This window comes from Megalobrama amblycephala, linkage group LG17 (genome assembly GCF_018812025.1).
Source record: "Megalobrama amblycephala isolate DHTTF-2021 linkage group LG17, ASM1881202v1, whole genome shotgun sequence".
NCBI classification, from domain to species: domain Eukaryota; kingdom Metazoa; phylum Chordata; class Actinopteri; order Cypriniformes; family Xenocyprididae; genus Megalobrama; species Megalobrama amblycephala.
In genome coordinates, this window is record NC_063060.1 from 6,589,860 (window position 1) to 6,613,463 (window position 23,604).

The following is a 23,604-nucleotide window of genomic DNA, read 5'->3' on the forward strand; positions in this document are numbered from 1 at the left end:
GGATAGAGCGACAAGAGCAGCGGATGGGGGTGGAGGAGGCCAAACAGGGAGCCGCTTTGAGCGCAGCACTCTGTGTGCTCTCTGGTTGTTCCACTAACCTACTTACTGTAATCTTCTCTGTGTGTTTCATAAGAGCCCCTGCCAGAGAATTGCATCACCGAGCTTTCCACATGCAGTCAATGCTCGTCATTGTCATTTAGGAAGGTGCACAAATCATATGGAGGCACATGTGTATCTTTTTGTCTTACATATTGGCTCATCATTTGGTGCCCAGATGCTTGAAATGTGTTGATAGAGCATGGAACACAAAGATGTGTCAGGAATGAGTTTGTGCTCATCTCTACGCAACTATATTTCTTCTAAGAAGCTAACTATATATATATATATATATATATATATATATATATAGGGTTAATGTCCCCCCTCCCTGAATAAATAAATTAATGAATGATGAATAATTAGTCTGTTCAAGCCTCCAGCAGGCCTTCAAGGATTACATAACCATCTGCCATAACTACAGGACCAATTATTATTTATGACTGACGGATTTCTTTATCCTAGTATGATTAATAAAAGGGCCATTTTGCAGAACAATCCTCAAATGTCTCTTTAAAGGGTGTTTGGGGGTGTGCGCATAGGAAAGAACTGGCATTAAACACATCCACCATTTAAATGTGACATTTAGAATGTTTCCAGTTGTACACTGTAAAAGGACTCAGTGTAAAATACTTATATTACTTCATTCACATATAATTGACTGAAATATAAAAGAAAACATATCCTTTTGGATAGAATTTACCAAATTAATTATTTGTTGGTCCGCCAACATATTTTTTAAAACTCTAAATGCATATTTTAAAGGTGCCCTAGAATTGAAAATTGAATTTATAGTTAAATAATTAGAGTTCTGTACATTGAAATGACATACAGTGAGTCTCAAACACCATTGTTTCCTCCTTCTTATGTAAATTTGATTTGTGCAAAAGTCCTCCGAAGAACAGGCGAATCTCAACATAACACTGACTTAATATGTACGCCCCCAATATTTGCATATGCCAGCCCATGTTCAAGGCATTAGACAAGGGCAGCCAGTATTAACGTCTGGAGTTGCACAGCCGAATCAACAGACTTTATGCAGGTAAGCAAGCAAGGACAATAGCGAAAAATGGCAGATGGAGCAATAATAACTGACATGATCCATGATAACATGATATTTTTAGTGATATTTGTAAACTCTTTTTCTAAATGTTTCATTAGCATGTTGCTAATGTACTGTTAAATGTGGTTAAAGTTACCATCGTTTCTTACTGTATTCATGGAAACAAGAGCCGTCGTTATTTTCATTATTAAACACTTGCAGTCTGTATAATTCATAAACACAACTTCATTCTTTATAAATCTCTCCAACAGTGTGTAATGTTAGCTTTAGCCCGTTAGCCACACATAGGCTCAAACTCATTCAGAATCAAATGTAAACATCAAAATAAATACTATACTTACGAGATCTGATATGCTGCATCACGCACACTTTGTAAAGATCCATTTTGAAGATTATGTTAGCTATGTGAACTTTGTTTATGCAGTGTATTATGGAGTCGCGAGCTTGGGGGTGGGGAGCGTGAGCATTTAAAGGGGACATGCGCTGAATCTGCGCCTTTATAATGATGCCCCAAAATAGGCAGTTAAAAAACGGAATAAAAAAAATCTAGGGGGTATTTTAAGCTGAAACTTCACAGACACATTCAGGGGACACCTTAGATTTATATTACATCTTGTGAAAAAGCATTCTATGGCACCTTTAAATCCCATTTTCTTCCTGTTTAAAAATGTACTGTCAACATGAAGAGCTTTGTATTATGCATTTAAACTTTCATAATAAATAATGTTTTTGAATAAAACTAATTACCACATGATGCATATTTTTAGATAACCTCTGGGGAAAACATTTGATAGTGTAACCAGATCACACTCCATTGTGAAATCTTACAAAGTACAGTAGAAATACCCATAAGCCCTTGCACTTGCATAAATGAATTAAAAGTTTGGACAATGTATCAAGGACTTGTGTGGAGACGTGTACGAAAGTTGTTAATCTTTAAAGATCTTTTTAGCTCTGTTTACTATTGGATACCACGATTTTCAGAGTTTAACTGGATTATTTGAAACTTTTTTTACAGTGCAGTTGTTATTTGTACTTTGGGACCTTGTTTACTTTAAATTCATTCCATTAATTAGTATGCTGTTCAGAATTAAGTGTGAATTCTAGTCCCACCTTAAGCGCTGACTGGGTGCGCGTCCCCGTGAGTAGTGCGCGGCAGTGAGATCATGTGAGAGTCCACGCTTCTGAAAGTAGGTTAGCAGGGTAGAGTGAGAGAAGAGGGAGGAGGACGACGTTTCATACCGCGCCATAACACACATCGAATACGACTTGAATTTTTTTGTTGAAAGTGAAGACCTTTAGAGACGCAAATTTACTTCTGTTTTATTTTCTTAATAATGCTCACAGTCGGAGCTGAAAAGTTTAATTCGGGTAGCTGTCTCAAGTTAGCTATTTCGACAATATTGCTTCGCACCCAGTGAACTTTGGAGAATCAAGAAACTGCATCAAAATGAGAGGTAAGATGTTTGTAGCACTGTATGACTAGTACGTTGACATTGCATATTACTTCTAAATGGTCTCTAAACATTTAGCCATATAATAATGCACGTATGTTTTCATGCACATATTTTTGCTCTGCGTTCCTGTGACATTTGCCACGCGGGCACTTGTTACTTTGTAACGCGTTTAAATGTTCTTTGGCGTTCCATTCTTTCTCAGATGTTACGATGATTCTTATTAGTCAGATGTCAAAAATGAGTCTGGAATTCTGACGCAGAATGATGAAGCTTTCAGCGGCAGTTCGTGATGCTGGCTTGTGTGACAGGTTTTTATTACATAACGAGTGTTAAAAAAAAAAAAAAAAAATCCCTGTATGAGCTTTAATAATATCCTCTAAAAATATAGATACAACTTGAATTTGGTGAATAAAATGTCTCCAACACATTTATTCTCTGAAAACAAAAATATTTCTGCTGAACACACTTTGTTATTTCTGTCAGTTTTATCCTCGCCTTATTTGGTTATCGTGATACTGTTGTGTGTAAATGCTGGAGATAGAGTTTTCTATCTCTTGCATGTCGGCTGCGTGTTGTTGTTTTCGCAGGGCAGCATGGCCGGCTGTGTGAGCAGCGCACAAACCTGCTGTTCTACTGACCTAGTTATGTCACTGAGCATTACACAGCATTCACAGGAGGGAATGAGGGAAAGATAGAGCGCGAGAGAGGGGGAGGCGCTTTGCAGGAGTCGTGCAGACCCATGCGGTCTGTTAAGAGATAGATGGCCACGGCACCGCGCCTTTATCTCCATCATGAACTTGAGTTGAACTTGAACTCCGATCTTGATGTAGACAATGAACATTTATTAGAGCAGTCTCACCAATTTATGTAACATGCATGCTTGAGGGTGACATACTGTTATTTCTTATTGATCAACATCAGTTGAAAACATGAAAAATTTAATTAATTAATTAATTTAAATTAATTAATATTTTATTTACAATCTGTTTCGCATGTATATACTTACTGTAGTAATTACAATAACTAGGTACTAACCCTGAATCTACCCCTAAACCTAATCTTAATCCACCTTTTGTTATTCAGTACTTTCTTGGTAAGTACACTGTAAGTACTTACCAAGAACATACTGTAAAATAAATAAAATAACTGTAAAATACCTGCTTTCTCACATTTAAAATATATAAACTAAAAATATAAAACTAAAAAATAATGTGTTGGCTCCACAACAACAACAAAAACTTAACAGTTTGCATCATTTTTTTTTTTTTTTTTTTTTTTTTGAGTTATGACAACTGAGTGAATTTACATTCAGCCAACAAGCTACACTGAGTTAGAGGAACTTAATAATTTGTAGCATAAACACAATTTTTTTTAGTTGATTACTCAAAAAAATTAAGTCACTCCAACTACCAGATTTGTAGCCCTGAAAGCAATTAATCTTATCTATTTCAGTTAAAATCAACAGCTATCATAGCACATGCTATTTAACATGTATAATTAGTGAAAAAGTAAGATATTACTTGTCACTGGCATTAGCGCATAGAGAAAAATGTAGTTTACCTTCATGTATCTACTCTTCTGCACAATAGTAACCACAAAAACTTCACCAATTAAAGAAACTGTTTCAAATGTCTTTCCCTTCATTAAACATTTATTCTCCTTATCCAGTTTCATTAAGTTGCTAAAACCTAATTTTAAAAAAAACAACATAAATTTGAGTTTAAATTACAGACGATATTAAGTTGATGTAATTATGTCATCAGAACTCAAAAACATAATGTTTGCAACTTAAAAGGTTTAATCAAAACAATAAATTAGAATTTTTAACTTGCAACCATGCATTTATTTAAGTTGTGGTAACAAGTCCTCTGAATTACTTTTTAGAGTGTAAGCAGTCAGAAAATTTCCACTCTGCACTCAGTTTCTTCTCACATAGTTAAATAATGTAAAATCTGGTGCAAAGTATATTACACAATTATTTATTTAGAAGTGAAATATAATATTACATGATTATAAGCACTATTACAATAATTTACCATGACAATGACGTTTCCACCTTAATATTGTTAAATGAATTACCATTACTATTGTCATCTAAATTAGATGAGTAAATGAGTCGACATTCTTGATTGTCTTGTCATCTACTCGATTTGTGCTTATAGGTGAAAGTGCAATAATTCTGATGAAATGTAAAAAGAAATTTCTCAAATGACAACAATCAATTTTGAGCAATTTGTTAATTCCTTCAAAAAGAGATTTTCACAATATGTCTGTGCTTGTGAAGTATTAACAAAAAGAGTGTTCTTTAGAAAGTTGAGTAAATAGTAAATCTTTACATTTAACTAGTGCCCCAGACTCTTTGTCTGTAAGTACAAAGTGAGGATTTTGTCTCAACCATTTTGTTTGCTCTCTGGACACATGTTAAAGCCAGTTGCAGTCGTACGTGTCCGGACATACTGTCGTGAGGTGGGGCTGTGTTTAAATATACACAGCGTGGCTCATGTTCACAGGGTAGCTGAGGACAGGAGAGCTGTAGAGGATGATATATACTGAAAAAGAGCAGATCTGCACTCTGTCAGGAATATTTTTTTAATGTAAATACCATGTAAGTTTTGTGTGGTCTGTCTTGTGTCATTGCCGGTCTTAATGTACCTCTAATTTAAGATTTAAGTCTCTCTTTTTGTGTAATCAACACTAAAATGATGATAACCGATGCATGCATAAATTAAGCTGTTTTCCCATTGAGAGCCATTAGATGAGTGGGTCTTATTTTGGAGCGTGGCTGTTTGCCTCTCCTACTGCTTTGGTGACCGTGCAGTGTATGACCTTGGTTTTATGATGACCAGACAGCAGGAACATTTGGCATGAGTCTCATCAAAAGTGACTTACTGACACACTCAATCAGCTGTCTTATCAGAAACTACAGTGTGATTCTGTTTTATCTGCATGAAGCCGTCTGGATTTTACGTCACTTGGGTGAGACTCGGAATGTATTGTGTAAAATAGGTGAGGTGTCAAATCATTGTTCTTTACTCTGGCCCACATATACCAGAAACCCTTCTGCTCATCACCGTGATGAGAGACACACCGTTGCGGAAACGGCGTCTTGGAATATTTGCGTCATTTGTGATTAGAGACGTGGCTACACCTCATGACATGAGCTTGTCAAAATGAAAAATTACATGTTTGCCTAAATTTAAATGACTGTTTTTTACTTTTCACTAAGGTTTTTCCCCTTGCATTATCCTGAACGCTTACGGTTAAAATCTGTTATGCTCTACTGCTTAATCTAATCTGCTGGCTTGTGTTATGTCACAACCACGATAGACTTAACTGCTTAACGCAGTGTTCTGTACTCAAAGATGATTGCATTATGGCACCTGTACGCAAACACAGATAACAGCGGCTGCCACTCAAAGTAGATTTGAACCATTTTCCTGAATTGCTCTTCACGTAAATGATTACATTTTTCGTCTGGCTATAATTTCACACAAATGGCATTTAGAACATAAGGGACTGTGGAACAACAATGTATCATGATCCCTCAGTGATGCTAATATGAAACACATGAGTTTATTAGGTATTCTGGGGTCATATTATACTTCTGCAAATCTTCTGTACACAGGACTTGTTCTTGCTTTTGAAAACAGCTAAATGAAGTGCGGCAGAATGGAGAAAATCCAGGTCTCTTGAGAAATTATGCTATTTCAAAGGTTCCTAATTTTGTTTAGGAGGTCTCCTACAACAGATTTACATGCATCAAAGGTATATAAAAAATTTAAAAAACCCCCCACAAATTATACATTGCACATCACCTCGCTTGTCAAAGAGTCTGAAAATGGTTTGTTTGAAGATTCAGTCTCTCTAAACTCCTCCTTTCCGAGAGCCTGCTCTGCTCTGATTGGTCACAGGCCTCTTCTGTTGTGATTGGTCTACCACATGCAGCACGTTTCGGAAACTGAATGTCCATTACTATAACTGAATTTCACCTCTGGAGGCTTTCTCAGTGCTTGATACATAGTGATAAAAACAGTAACGATGGCGTTGGTTTTACCGTATCAATTCTAGCGTGAGTCCTCATCCTTTTGAAGTACATGCAATGTGCAAAATGTCGTCAACACAAACCAAACTCTTCCAGGCTGAGTTACAACTACAGTGTAGTCCCTCCATTGACAATCTATGCAAAGAGATCCATATGAACTGAGTGGTCAGAAAATATAAAGTTCAGCAAAATGCTTCTTGCTGGATTAGATGATCATTTCTCTGTACTCCCTTAGTTTGGAGAGGAGTGTATTCGCAATGTGTTTCATGTAAATTCCTGACTATCCAAAGCTGAGCTTGCAAGCTGCGCGTTTAAAAAAAAAAAAAGATTTGTGAGTTCTTATTTGAAGAGTTCAGATGCAAAAGCCTCTAAGTGCCATCTGAAATTGTCTTCTAAAATGAGCATTTTTATCAAGCTTGTATGTTTAGGTTCAGTAATTTCACTTTAATGTCAATTAATAGGTCATTTTCATTGCCATTAAATTGAATTAACTGAACATAAACATGCGAGCTTGATAAAAATGCTCATTTTAGAAGAAAATTTCAGATGGCACTTAGAGGCTTTTGCATCTGAACTCTTCATTTATTGTTTTTTATTTCTGATTATTTGTGAAACATAATGCACGGCTGTACTAAAATATGGACATAAAATGCATTTTATTGTCATAACTTGCCAGCGCAAATACCTTAAGCCCTAAGAAGTTGTGAATATGGATGCCGCGTTATTTGCGTTCATTTGTTTTAAGGCAGAAATTGTGTTATTTTCCCATCCCAAATTCTAAAATATAACAAAACCCAAGTCGAATCTGCAAACTAATTAGCATTAACTATGTAACTTACCTGCAAACTGGCCTCGTGGCTCCAGTCGGTGGTCTGCCGCATAATCTAAACAGAAATAACGTTAGCACTCCGACCATGTTGAGAAACTTACAAATATTATTCTAAATGTTGAGAAACATCAACTAAACATGGAAATTGGTAGAATTAAGTGGTTAAAAAAATATTATACCTGTTTGAACACTGTCCTTTCCTCGTGTTCGTCTGCTATGAATCAAATAGGAAATAATGTGCAAGGACCGAAAAATGGGATCAACTCATCAACGGTGTCAATTATGTCAACTCACTGTAATTACAGTGACTCCGACCACTGATTTACACTGCAAGTGTTGATGGGGCCACTTTAAAGTTGAACTGGTTTTACATAGCATCTTAAAAGGGCAAGACACTGAAAAAACAGTGACTTGTTGAAACCATTAAAAACAGTGCAGATGCATGCAAGAAAGCCCCTGAATGGCCACCTAGAAATGTTTTTAATTAGATTTATTAAATAATTATATAAAATAATAATATTATATAATATATATACTTGTCCATGCACATTTTTCATTAATATCAAGATTTTAGGTTAAACATTTCCTATTAAATATATAAAATATAAAATAATTTATTAATAATAATGATAATAGCAATAATAATGTAAATATTCATATACAATTTCATTTATTGTAAAAGTATTTTTTTTAAATTTTGAACTTTACTATGTATTGTGCCTGTTCTTATGTATCAAAATTAAGTGTTCCTGTTGAAACCAGTTCCACCTTAACAGAGAGAAGGGAAAGGCCTATTCAAATGACATGCGCTGGGGATCCGCCCACGGCCCCCCTCCTCTTTTCACTGAGAAAGTATGTCAGTAGGACAGCGAGTCCACATGGGCTTACAGCCAAGCCGAATTGAGCGACATTTAGAGCCGGCCAATCGCAGACTCATCTACCCATGCATCAACCAATAGGCTGTTAGAAGTGCCAGGGAGGCGGAACATCTGCATTATTAGACTGAGCAGCCCTGAATGGCGTGTTTGTGGAATGTTTGCAGACGAAGGTTATATAACACTACACAGAGAGCGGTACGGGAGGGGCACCCAAGGGCTTACAGATTTTTCCACTGCATGCCACAGTGTATCTTGGTCATTGCTTTCAGCTGACAGAGCTAGAAAGACAAAATGGAGGATGTTTTTTTTCCCTACTGAGCATGTTTTTACAAGCTTTGTTTTTTCCATGCAACCACTACATGCAGCATATGCTAGAAAATATTATTTTTATTGCATAATTATTGCGTAACTGTATACCTTGTACTGCACACTTATTTATTCATTCATTTATTCTTTTTGCCCTTCATTTGTTACTTCATGATTTATTAATAGAATTAATTGGATATATATATATGGGTAGTTGCAGGGTTGCCAGGTTTTCACAACAAAACCCACCCAATTGCTACTCAAAATTAGCCCAAAACTAGCCCAGTCACGTTTCAGGGTGGGTCCCCCAATAAAAAATCGCGTTCCAGGGGGTAAAATCTGCGTCTTTGGCAGGGTTCCCCTGGTAAAATTTGCATTCCAGGGGCTAAATATCATATTATTTCGGGTTGATTCAATCTGTGGACATGAAAAACAATCCGCGGCAACAGTGTTAGAGTAGCCCAATTCCGTGGGAAAACTACAGACTTGGCAACACTATTGTGATGTTCATTGTGGGTTTTTATATATATATATATATATATATATATATATATATATATATATATATATATATATTTTATGCTGTTATTGTATTTATTAAAAATGTTAATATAATTAAATATAAATATAAAAATAATTGTAAAACTGTCACATATTTATTTTGTTTATTTCATTATTAGTTTAAATACTTGTTTACATACTATTCACTTTTACTCAGGAGATATCAATTTAATATTTGTTTGTATATGGAAGCTAGGTATCTAGTTTCTAAAAGTCCCTACACTGTGTTCCACTGTCAGAACCTCTCATAAAAGCAGAGATATAATACACCCTTCAGTCGGAAAATCAATCCTCTGGCTATTTCTGTCCTTCATGCCATGTAGAGTGAGAGAGATCTCTGTATTGGTTGATATTATTTGTGGTGTATGTCAAAAATGTATTTGCGCGTATGTGCTTTTCTATGCGTTCAGGGACACGTTTTTGCTTTTAATGCTTAAAAAGATGTTGTGTGTTGTTTTTATTCCAGCTCAAATCGAGGTTATACCGTGTAAGATCTGTGGCGACAAATCCTCCGGGATTCACTATGGCGTTATTACGTGTGAAGGGTGCAAGGTAAGAATTCTACCATAATTCCCTAATGATCACTGTATTACATTTTCACCTTTTCTTACCGTAGATGTGCAATTCCCTGTTATTTATACAGACTGTTCAGTTCAATTAAATCCACAGAAGGAAAATGAGCCTTTTGTGCTCTATCCCTCCTTATCTTTTATCCCGATGTTTTTGTGCTCATCTGTTTTCTGGGTCAGTTTATATTCCTTTATGTCTGTCATTCGATGCCAGGTCACACCCATGCAAAGCCGCACCTGATATTAGCTATCCTGTACACTTTGTTTGTTTGTTTTTTTTGCAGGGTTTTTTCCGACGCAGCCAGCAGAACAATGCCATGTACTCATGTTCACGGCAGAGGAACTGCCTGATCGACCGAACTAACCGGAACCGCTGCCAGCACTGTCGTCTGCAGAAATGCCTGGCTCTCGGCATGAGCCGTGATGGTGAGCGCGAGTCTTAATGTCAAACTAACCCACCAGCAGAAAGAAAACGGGATAGGGACTTAAATTTAAGTGTTAGATGAGGAGGGCGGAGGGAGGGAGAGGGAGTTTTTTGCGACTACCCTTTGTTTGGTTTTAAAGTTTTAACTTAAGAAAAATCTGACCCCAAACTTTTATATAAATACTATAAATAAACAATATGAATGCAATTTAAATAATTAGTAATAGTAAGTCAGGTAAAAATAACTATTCCTCACTTTTGCTTTCTGTAGCGGTGAAGTTTGGCCGAATGTCAAAGAAACAGCGGGACAGCCTGTATGCGGAGGTGCAGCGGCACCAGCAGCTGTCTCAAGAGTGTCTGGCGGGTTTGGGTGGCGGTCTGACATCACGTGACCGTGAAGAGTCGGGCGAAGACAGCGCACACAGCCGGCCGTACAGCAGCGGAGGTTCCAGCTCCAATCTCAGTGACCTGGACGACATCGCCACGCTGCCCGACGGTTTGCTATTCGACCTGCCGCTCACCCCGGAGGAGGCTGGCGAGTACTGCGCTCTGGAGATGCTCGGGGGCAGCAGCGGGTTTGGGAGTGCAGGAAGTGGAAGTTCGTCAAATCAGAGCTCTCCAGAGCCCAGCGCTGTAGATTTGGCAGATGCAGTGAGGGTGAAGCATGAGTACATCCTGCCTGAAAACAGCCTACTTACACATTCTCTCCTGAGCTCTTTACCAGACAACTGCTCTCTACACGACATAGGTGAGCTGCCATTAATAGATTCACATTTTATAGTCATCATTATGCTAATATAAGTTTAGATTTAGATTCTGATATTATTTTTAATAACTATTTTCCCTTAAATTCCCATTACTGAAAATCCTCCTTTCCAGACACATTTACATTTTTTATTGCAATCAAATGAGAATAAATTAGTTTGGTCATACTTTAGATTAGGGTCCAATTCTCACTAACTAACTATTAACTATGACTTTTGTCTAAATAAACTCCTAATTACTGCTTATTAATATAGTTAGTAAGGTTACTAACTATAAAGTACTAAGTAAAGTACTAATAAATCCTAGTAATATGCATTCTAAAGGATTAGTTAACTTTAAAATGAAAATTACCCCAAGCTTTACTCACCCTCAAGCCATCCTAGGTGTATATGACTTTCTTCTTTCTGATGAACACAATGGGAGTTATGTTAATAAATATCCTGACGTATCCGAGCTTTATAATGGCAGTGAACGAGACCAACAAACGTTTTGAACTGCGAGAGGCGTTACACATTCTTCGTAATTTAAATACGGAAGGCGGTCTGGCGGAAGCTAGATATTTTACTTTATAACTTGTCAAATATGGATATTTTTCTTACACAAAAGCATTGATTCGCTTCAGAAGGCCTTTATTAACCCCTGGAGCCGAGTAGAGTACGTTTATGATGGATGGATGCACTTTCTCGAGCTTCATACTCGTTCCCTTTCACTGCCATTATAAAGATCAGATGCGTCAGGATATTTATTAATATAACTCCAATTGTGTTCATCAGAAAGAAGAAAGTCATATACACCTAGGATAACTTGAGGGTGAGTAAAGCTTGGGGTAATTTTCATTTTAAAGTGAACTAATCCATTCTAATATGCAACTACTTAATAATGAAAATTGGACCCTAAACTAAATTTTTGCATGAATTTATGGCATAATGAAAGAAAGAGAAAAAAAAACTGTGTATATGCCTATTTATTTATAACATTATGTATTTTATAATCTTTTTACAGTATGTATCTATTTATAGATAAATCAGTAACACTTTACAATAAGGTCTTATTTGTTAACCTTAATTGATGCATTAATTAACAATGAACAAAACATCTGTTATAGTATTTATTTATTCATCTTTGCTAATGTTAATACACACCACTGTGTGGTTTATTATTTGTTCATGTCAGCTCAGGTCCATTAATTAATGTTAACAAAACAGACACAACTTTTGATTTTAATAATGTATTAGTAAATACTGAAATTAACATTAACTAAGATTAATAAATGCTTTAGAAGTATTTCGTGTTAACTAGTTTTAACAAATAAATGTAAAGTGTTATTGATATATCTATATAAATATGCTTAATTTTCTATATATATATTTATTTTATGTATTTTTTATAAATGATATAATCTGTCTGTATTTAAATCCATCTATAGATGTTTATTTAAATATAATGGATCCATTTATATTTGTATCTATAGATGGATATATCTATATAACATATTCCTTATTTAGCTATGTATATTATTTCTGATTCTGCTTATATCTGTTTATATCTAGATAGACAGATACTGAAGGAAAATGTGCTAATGTGTTAAAATTATGTTCAGAGCGGATCACTCAAAACGTGGTGAAGTCTCACCTGGAGACGTGTCAGTACAGCCCAGAAGAGATGAAGAAAGTCACCTGGAACCTCTACACACCTGAAGAAACACGCAGCTTTCAGCTCAAGGTACAGCATCATCATACTAGATGGCGTCTCTTTTGATTGTGCTTGCTGATTTGTCTCTTTGTTAATGGCTGTATTATCAATCTCTGTGCTTTCAGTCTGCAGAATGGATGTGGCAGCAGTGTGCCCTGCACATTACAAACGCCATCCAGTACGTTGTGGAGTTCGCTAAGCGCATCTCTGGATTCATGGACCTTTGCCAGAATGACCAGATCATCCTGCTCAAAGCAGGTCAGTGCTGCTTTTGTCCCACATGGATTACAGATTACTAATCCCTGATTATACAACAGATTTCTCATTCGAATCACCTTATCCACTCACTGCCGTGATATGGCATTTCTGATGTGTTCAGAGTGGCCGCTCAATCTTATTAGTAGTTTAATCACAGTTACTAGTGTTATGATAACACCATTAGATCATTCCAGGGCACTCTCAGTTTCTTGAGCATTGTCTTTCATACTACATCTAGAATACTCTAAGGGCAGATATTGGCATGCAATTCAGGTAATGCCAAATCAAAACACGTCCACTAAATTAGTGTTGAGTGCAATTTGCAGAGAGCAGTTTTCAGTCTAGCTGAATGCTTGGATGTGGATGATGCATTTTGATCCAAACATCTGAAATGACTCTTTAAAATGCGCAATTTGTGCTTGACTGCATTGTGTTGAATATATGCCTGGATAAAATGCAATTCTACCATAGATATACCATCAATTGGGAATTTTCTGTTAAAAAAATACAATACAATAAACACTATTTCAGTGTATGTAGTGGCTGATTAAACTGGATTGTGAGTGGTTAGAGAATAAAACGCAGGTTTTTTTTTTTTTTGGGAATAACTGTTTTGTGAATTCGCCCCACGGGACTCTGTTCTGTCTCCACTCTGCTGTGTCTTAAATTTGAAACTTGTATTAACGTTTGTCTCCTCTTGTGTTTGTTTCTCCAACATTCTATCTACTTCTACACTTTGTGCTTACCGTATGAAAAAACCCTTCACTAAACAAAATTCAAAATCTCTAAATGTCATTTAAAACAATCACAAACACAATGACATTTCATTTTGATGGTGTTTGTTGTTCCCATATTTGGTAAAAAAAAAAATAATATATTTTTTTTCTGTCTGTATTTTTGCACGGTGGAGCATATTCCCACTTTTCCTTCCCCCTCCCCTGCACTCTTTTATCTGTTTTCTCTCTATCTTTCTCTTTCTGTCTCCATCTCTCTCTTTCTTTCTGCTTTTCCCCCCATCATGTTTTTTTTGCCGCTCTCTTTCTCTCTATTACTATTCCAGGATGTCTGGAAGTCCTGCTGATCCGAATGTGTCGCGCTTACAACTCTTCCAACAACACTATGTTTTTTGATGGCAAGTTTGCCAGCCCTCAGCTCTTCAAAGCTCTCGGTAAGTGTCTGGATATGTTCAGAATAGCATGCTACCATTTTATGCCTACTATTTCAGCAGTATACTGTGAGGAGTATGCATATAATACCTACGGTTGATCTGCTATATATGAGAAAATGTGTAATATACAACACATTCATACTGAATTCCGCATCCCACAATTTAATGAAATAAACTAGATGCAATCGCTAAAATCAAAATAGCATGTTAGGATACTACATACTATTTATGCCATATAGTAGTATGCTATTCCAAATTCAGCCAATGTCAACACCAGTTTTTAAAATATGCTTCTTGACTCATTGTTTAATCAGACTTTCAAGACTATTTTACACAAATTGGATTGTAAATGCAAAGTAACATTTTCTGTAGAATAACCTTTGCGGATTTAACCATGCACATAAGATTGCGTAGAGATAATCAAGTCATGTGATTACAATGTATCAGAATAATGATGTGAATTTTTTCAAAATGTGAAACTATGTAACACAATATACAGTGTACACTTTGCAGCAAGCAGTACGCTAGTATTCCATTTCAAACGCATCCTCTTTTACTTTATAATACACAACACCAGCATCCTCTTAAGAGCAAGAGTGGAGGCGTCATGAATCAATAAGGCACAAGAGTTAATGGGTTTTTAACCCAGTTAGTTAATACAAGTGATGCTCGGGTGAGTGATAGCTCATCAAAGTTAAATGGAAGCTTTGAAGAAAGCACTCAGTGCACAATATATTAAATATAGACTTTTATTTTTGGAATAAGTTAGAATGATTTGTAGATAATACCATTTCTTTATTTTATTGTCTTTTTGTCAAATTGCATATGTTTAAAGTCAGCATAAATTGAAAATTCACCCTATTTATTTTTAAATGGATCTTATTGTGAACAATATTGTGAACAATTTTTGACCTTGTAATGTTTAATCAAAATGTCATAACTGAACCTTCCGGTGAAAATGACAGACTTCTCTCTCTTGACCTATGCAGGACTTAAATCATTTAGTGCACTTAAACCCTACATTCATATGCCTCAACTGGCGCATAAAGCCAAGTCTCCACCCTACATTTTTGATTTTTTGATAATCTATTATACTCTGAAGTATATCACAGTAAGAAAGAAATTCCATTTCATTGCGAATTTAAATGCACAATACGGACATAGAGGCCAACTATTATATTCGCAATAAAGCAAAGCAAAGATAAATTACTCTGAAGCTCTGTGCCCAGAACCTCTTATAATTTCCTTTATAATTCATCTTTTACGCTAATGGAACCCAATAGATCCATTAAGTCATTTCATGCTAAACAAAAAGAGATTGGTTCAGGGTAAATTATGGACCTTAGTGGAAATGTAATTTATTTCTCCATCTTCAGCCTGGTAACTAGTATGTGTATGTGTTTATAGGGTGTGATGACCTGGTGAACACTGTCTTTGAATTGGCTAAAAGTCTGAGTCGTCTTCAGCTGAGCGAGGAAGAAATGGCTTTATTCAGCGCCGCGGTCTTGCTGGCTCCAGGTGAGACACTCACACCCATGTCTGCTACCAATTTAGTGACTCATTCGCTGAAGAAAAGGATTTTAAAGCTAGGTTTATGTGCTCTCAGAAAAGGTAATATGTGCCATGGTCAGATTTGCACAGTGACATAAAATGAGACAAATTCTCACAGTTTGAAACCCCTGCTCTGTGTTTGTGTGGCGCTCAGATCGGCCGTGGTTGACGGAGTCTCAGCAGGTTCAGAAGCTCCAAGAGAAGGTCTACGTGGCACTTCAGCACAGCCTGCACATGAATGGAGCCACTACTGAGAAACTGGACAAGGTGAGGAACCAGACACACATGGCTCTTTACAGATAAACGGTTAAACTTTGAGAATATTTAATGTATATACAACAGTTTGACGGCACAAGTGTGTAAATAAATAAGAAACAACAATGGAGTGTCTTTAAAAACTCTCTTGTGTGTGGAACTACTTCCTTCAAATCTCAAATTGACAGTTTAACAGATGAGCCCAAGCCTTTGTTATGAATTTGAAAATGCCACTTTAAAATTAGCAACGAAGGAGAGTAGAGTATTATGAGAGAGATATCGACAAAGTGAGTATATTATCTGCATCTGATATAGCATTTATTCTTCAGGTCAGTCTTATACTCCTAATAAAAATCAGTTTGAATGTCCACTGAGGAAAGTGATATCTTTGTCTTGGTATCCTTTTAACAGTTAAGGGGATTTCCCATGACAGCACTAGTCAATGCATTTGTTGGTTGCGTCTTATAAGGTGTTGTTTAAAGTAAAAATAATGCAGAGCACAAATTCTGAGTATGGGACACCATACTTGGCCACACGTCACGCCACTTTATTTATTGAACAATAATATTTAAATGAACAATAATAGCCATTATAAAAGTATAAGAATTTTGTACAATAGGAAATAAACACAAGCAAACAATTCAGTCAAAAGTACAAAAGCAGCACTCTAGTTTAGTACAGGCCTTATGTTAAATACAAATATGAAGTTATGAAACTTAACTTTGCCCTTAGCCAAATCGATTTGCTCTGGAACAAGTAATTGATCAATAAGACCAAAGATTGCCAATTGATATACCCAAAACAAATTATATCTCATGTTTAACCACTATCTACATCAGAGCCAGTGGCCACTGGTGGCCTGGAGCACACATCTCTGAAAAAAAAATTTAAAATAGGTGCTATGTTTATATATAAGTCACATATTTGAGGTATAGACCAGTGGTTCTCAACTGGTTTGGCCATGGGACCTACATTTTCCATTGGTCATTAAACCATGACCCAATTTTTTAGGAATTTGACCTAATTCCTAAAAAAAAAAAAAAAAAAAAAAAAAAAATATATATATATATATATATATATATATATATATATATATATATATATATATATATAATTTTAATAAATATAATTCGGCACAAAAATGGTTGATGCACACAAGTACCGTCACACTTTACTTAATGTTCACATAAATTGTAAGAATATGACTAATGAATGATGAATAATAAATGATGAATAAACACTACAAGGTAAGGCTATTAAATAGCAGTACCAAAAAAGTTTTTGTTAATACAATAAAGGTAGTAATTTGGTATGAGCAACCAGTCATTTAAAAATATACAAAATAACATAAAATGGTATTTTGTGGTTAAATAAAACAACAGTTACCCTGGTAAAAATACACAATACATGTCACAGATGGTTGTAGGCAAACAGACCAAGTTTAATGATAAAACAGGCAGGGCAACACACACTAAATGTAAGAGTGACCGGACAATGACTGACTGTGAAGGAAGAACTAAATAGTGACTCAAACAAAGATAATTAATGAGGTGCACCTGAACAGAGTGAACAAATAACAGTAACCAAAGAACAAAACAGTGGTGGGAAAATCAAACAAAGGAACACATGAGATGAATGAAAACAAACTAAAAGTCCATGATAACTACAAGTCCGTGAAAACTTAACATAATGGTGATATTACTCCCCCCTCCGGCAAGGCGCAACCTCATGCCGTAACTGATAAAAGACCAGAGGGAGGGATGGAGGGGGTTTTGGAGATCCCCTGGTGGCAATGGTGGAAATAATCCACTGGCACAGACCCAGAGCCAAACAGTGCCGACAGCCCAAGGAGGGAAGGAGGAGCCAAGATGGTGTCGTGGCTGACGACAACTGGGGGACAACCGCAGGAGACGAGGCCGATGGATCCATAGGCACAGACAGAGAGCCGATGGAAACGAGTGACATTGCTGGAACTAGAGATCTAGGCGATGCCACAGCGATGAGCGTCGGAGGAGGAGCCAGAGTATCCGAGGGCTGAGGCAGAGCCTTTGTGACAAAGGACAGAGGCGATGCCGAAGGGAAGGAGGACCCCGCAGCAGCCGTATGGGTGGAGGAACAGAGCGCAGCAGACGGCCCACAAGTCCGTGGCGGAAGTAGAGTGACGACTGGCCAAGGGGGAGCCGGTGGGACAAGGGAACCCGGTGGAGCCGCAAGGCAGAGGGTCTCCGGTGGAGCCGAAGGTGGGAGGAGCCAATGCGGAGCTGACAGGTCGATGGGCCGAGATGGAGCAAAGAGATCAGAGGCCTGAGTCAGAGTCGCACAGACGCTGCTGGTGGTAGCACAACCTGTGGCTCGATGTCACAGCAGGGCACGGGGCTGGAGGACTGGCTGAGCTTCGCAGTGATGGCGGCAACACAAAACTCAACAGAATAACGGTAAGTATAACACAGTCCAATAAATCATAGTTCATGCAGTCTTTAGTGCTGTCTAGAAACTGTGATGATGAAGGGGTGGGATAGGGTGGGAGTCAATACCTCCTCACTGAAGTCTCTCAGCCAGTCCTCATTGTCCATATTCACTATTCCCTCGTCCGAAGATGTCGCGGGCTCACGCCACTGGTGAGACTCACTATGGAGCTCCACTTCCGGGACGAGGGTCAGCACTGTCCTCTTCTCCTCGGGCTCTGGCTGACGCATCGCAGCAGGCGATAGCTCTCCGTCTGCAGGGGGCTCACACAAATTCGAAGTTACGACCCACCAGTTAAGAAACACTTGTCTAAACAACTACATACTCACTTAAAAAGTCTTAAAACTACATTCTGTGATACAATAACAGAAGTATTTGTAAAATTATAGTCAGTTTGCTCCTCCACCATTGACGCTCGCTGTGAGAAATGAGTGATACAAATTGTGAAACGGTTTCCGTCTGATATAAGTAGAATATTGCTTGACTGGAAAAGGCTATCAGCCAATCAGATTCAAGAACCAGAACTAACTGTTGTATAAAGATATATCTATACCACTGAATTGAACATAATAACTTTTGTTTTTCAGTCAATAGAATAATTTATGGGTCAAAAGGTTTAGCACAATTGTTTTTGACCTGTAAATGTTATGCGACAAAAACATGCCATGTTTTTTTATTTATTTTTTCTTGCATACATTCTGTCCATTCAATGCAAACTGTCACAATTTACGAAATATACACGGGCTTTCAAAAGTTTGGGGACACTGTGATTTTTTTTTTTTAATTCTTCTATTCAGCAAGGATGACAGTAAAGACTTTTACATTGTTACAATGTAAATGTTATAATGGTTTCCACAAAAAAATATTAAGCAGCACAACTGTTTTCAACACTGATGATAATGATAAGAAATGTTTCTTGAGCAGCATATTAGGATTTCTGAAGGATCATGTGACACTGAAGACTTGGAAATATATTTAAATAGAAAACAGTTATTTTAAATTGTAATAATATTTTACAGTATTGCAGTTTTTACTGTATTGTTGATAGAAAAAATGCAACCAGCCCCAAACTTTTGAATCAGTCATTTTTCTACTGTTAAATATCAATGCAAAAAAAGTGTTTGTGAGACTTTATCCAGTAGTTTTAGTTCTTTGTTGTGGAGTAACAACTCATTGTCTTGTGTTCACAGATGGTGTCCAAACTACCACAGATGAAGTCGATCTGTAACCTCCATATTGACAAGCTGGAGTTCTTCCGCCTGGTTCACCCGGAAACAGCCTACAGCTTCCCGCCTCTGTACAGGGAAGTGTTCGGCAGCGAGATCAACTTCCCTGACTCCACCAACAGTTAGAGTGAGGGAGATATTGAGGGAGAGAATGAGAGAGAGTGTGAAGGGGAAATTATAGGCTTGTGTTAAAGAGAGTCCATTACGTGTAAAAACAGCATTTCAAAGAAAAACATTTTAAAAACCTCCAGGGAGAATCCTCAGTCTATTGCAGCACTGTCAGCCTACATACAAACACAATACACCACACACACACTTAACCCGCTGCAAACACGTTCATGTGCACAAACACATGCTGCTACAGTACAGGGGCCAACAAAGTATTTCAGATTCGACAACACACACAAACACACTCATATATGGATTATTTCTGGAGTTGTGCTCTCAAATCTTTTATTATTTTACGGAAGCACTCCTAAATGATCTTTAAATGTACAGATGTATGCTTGCAAAGGCCCTTTGTTGATGTCTAAGCATGCTACTATTCCTTCTGCATCTGTACACGAAGAGCTATTTAAATGGGTTTTATAAAGGAGGTTTTATAAATATGATTTTAAGAATTTTACAGGATCAAACTCTCTTCCACATGAACATTCAGGAGAGCACAACACCTTTTTTAATGAAGTGCATCCTACGTACTAGGTGACAGTCACACGTCCTTCCCCGACGAATCACTCTTTAAGCACTAATATCGCTTTTTTCCCCCTCCTTCTCCCCTCAAACGAATCATGAATGTATCCCAAAGCAAAGGCACTTATTTTGATTTGAGGCCGAATGTACACAATGCACTTTTGGTCTTGCATTTTGCTTTATGAGACTTTGACAATCCACTCAAAAAAAACCCTAATGTGCCCAGATTGTTCGTTAAAAATGAAGGGACCAATGTTACCAGTGCTACTTTAAATGAACATTTCATGTTAAATACAAGTTTGTAATAATAATAATATTAATTAAAATAAATGTTTAATTTAATTTAATGAAAATAATACATTAAGAAAAAAGGCTTTAGAAAATAATTCTTAAATAATCTTTCAGTTTGTGAAAACAAACATGCATTGACAGAAATGCACTTATAGTGGAAGTATATGGGGCAACTGTATGGTTATAAAACGATTGCCCCTTATAGTGCTTAACTTATCTGTTAGCATCTGAGTTGAACTTGTATTTAACCTGGAAGACATCCTTTAAAGCTATTTAAACGAACCAGAAATCATAAGTGTGCTAAACTCTTTTCTAATGTGCAATAGAACAACCTGATTATCACTACAAACGTGCAGTCATGACCAAGCGTTTGTGAATGCCTTGTTTTGTTACAATTACGCAAAGAAAACCACGCAATCCTCACTTTAACAGTTATTTACATGATCGCATACCTCATATTCAGCAGAACTTGACACATTCAGTATGGTATTAGACTTTAGCAAACAACTGCAAAAGCACACAATATTAAATGCAAAACAGATATATAAGGAGTTTGCAAACTTGGGCATGACTGTAAAGGATTGGCGAACACAACTTTCTAAGCAGTGATTCCATCCACACATGCTCTTATTTGCTCAGGCACATTTTGACAGTGTTTGGTGCTGCACCTTATTTTTTTGTTGTCATTTTAATGCAATGAGAAACCTCAGTCCCATGTCCCCTTCCCTTGTAAATGCCACTTTAGAATAAGAAACAATTAAATGTTCATTTCATTTATATGGACATTTCTAAAAGATTATTTTGAATAGGAATGTAAATAAATTAGTCTATTTAGTCAAGATAGCGAAGAGAGAGAGAGAGAGAGAGAGAGAGAAAGAAAGGTGGAGCGTGTAAGGAAGAGAGATGGGAATGTTAAAGAGCCAGGACTTTCATCAGCCGGCTTTTGAATTCTTCCGTCTTGTGCATGGAAGTACCGGACCAGAGAAACGAACTGGGTTTGGACTGACTTTTGCCCATTTTGTTCTGGAGCTGCTCCGGACAGAACGCTAACAAGAGAGCCAAGCTGGATGGTGTGCCGACATTGACATCTGCGGATCTGCGGATGTTATGTCTAAGCAAGAGAAAAGGAGATTCCATCAAAGCTCAGTCCTGTAGGTTTTGGGTACAGATACGCCAGTGAGCACGGCTGTGGTTTCTGTTGTATTATTTTGTAAATTGTCGATCACCTCTCCTTTTGTCCATTTCTGTGGTCCGGATCGCGTCCTTCCATCCTATTTTTCCTACTAGTACACCATAGTACAACAAAAACACAGTTTCAACAGAGTTCTCAGCTACTCCTTTGAGTCGAGGTTCACGGTATTGTTTATAGTACTACTATATATACTACACGACTGGTTTTAAGTGATTCGGATGAACGACTGATGTTGTATTCTGTATGAAAGAGAAAGATATGGTTTTGTATCTCAGTTTTTAATGAACAAGAGAAAATCTGTCTTCTTTTTGTGTGCCCAACATTACAAACCTCTCACGTCAAGGAGTGTAGCCTGCCCTTGGTTTAAGAATGAGAATTATGGGAAATATGTCTGTGCAATGTATTATTAAATGTGTTGTTTTGACAATCCCCACCTCTAGGCCTTTGATGCATGCCTTCCTGTTAAGACAAAACTGTCTCATTCAGTCTCCCTGTAAAGCAATTTCCATGTTTATTTTGTTTTTGTTTTTTGTAGAAGAAATGTTTCTGCTTCTGTGTGTTTCACACAAAAAAAGATTTATTCTCAGGGAGATAGCTGGTCTCTGTCTCACCAGTATCCTCTGCCGACAACACACACACACACACACACACACACACATACACACACACACTTTGCACCGAATAGGAGACCCGTATTCTTGATCACTGTGTCCTGTAGCTATATTTAAATATATATATATTTTTGTGAATGTCAATCACAAAGTGTCAAAAACCTTTCCTCTTTCTGCTGATGTACTATTACAGGTTCTTTCAGCCTGAATTATATGACAGAATATGACTACATGAAAAAATAAATAAAAACTAAAGATGGATCTTATTCTTTAAAAAGAAATGTTGTCCCTTGTGATTTGTCTACTTTGCTAAATTATCTTAGATTATACACACACACACACACACACTATATATATATTTATATATATATATATATATATATATATATATATATACACTACCGTTCAAAAGTTTGGGATCGGTAAGATTTTTAATGTCTTTAAAAGAAGTTTCGTCTGCTCACCAAGGTTGCATTTATTTAATTAAAAATACAGTAAAATCAGTAATATTGTGAAATATTATTACAATTTAAAATAACTGTTTTCTATTTGAAAATATTTGAAAATGTAATTTATTCTTGTGATGGCAAAGCTGAATTTTCAGCATCATTACTCCAGTCTTCAGTGTCACATGATCATTCAGAAATCATTTTAATATGATGATTTGCTGCTCAAGAAACATTTAATGTGTACAATTGTACAAAATATTTGTGTACAATATTTTTTTTCAGGATTATTTGATGAATAGAAAGTTCAAAATAAAAGCATTTATTTGAAATCTAATCTTTTGTTACATTTTAAATGTCTTTACTGTCACTTGATCGATTTAATGCATCCTTGCTGAATTTTTTTTTTAATTTCTTTAAATTCTTCTCAAAAAAATAAAAATAAAAATTCTTACTGACCCCAAACTTTTGAACGGTAGTGTATAATGCTACAGAAGCTTTGTATTTCAGATAAATGCTGTTCTTTTGAACTTTCTATTCATCAAGGAATCCTGGAAAAAAAAAGTATACAACTGTTTTTAACATTGATAATAATAATAAATGTTTCTTGAGCAGCAAATCATCATATTAAAATGATTTCTGAATGATCATGTGACACTGAAGACTGGAGAAATGATGCTGAAAATTCAGCTTTTCCAACACAGAAATAAATTACATTTTATATTATATTCCAATAGAAAATAGTTATTTTAAATTGTAATAATATTT

General features: G+C 36.5%; 1 protein-coding gene across 1 annotated transcript; it reads left to right on the plus strand.

Annotated features, from left to right (window-relative positions):
• The first annotated feature begins 2,329 nt into the window (after window positions 1-2,329).
• rorcb (RAR-related orphan receptor C b) lies at window positions 2,330-22,671 on the plus strand. Its single transcript, XM_048162981.1, has 10 exons — window positions 2,330-2,616; window positions 9,699-9,784; window positions 10,086-10,227; window positions 10,497-10,973; window positions 12,591-12,712; window positions 12,808-12,940; window positions 14,001-14,108; window positions 15,516-15,626; window positions 15,814-15,926; window positions 19,571-22,671. Exons 1-10 carry the CDS (start codon window positions 2,610-2,612, stop codon window positions 19,730-19,732), a joined length of 1,461 nt encoding a protein of 486 aa, XP_048018938.1. The 5' UTR covers window positions 2,330-2,609; the 3' UTR covers window positions 19,733-22,671.
• The last annotated feature ends 933 nt before the right edge of the window (window positions 22,672-23,604 follow it).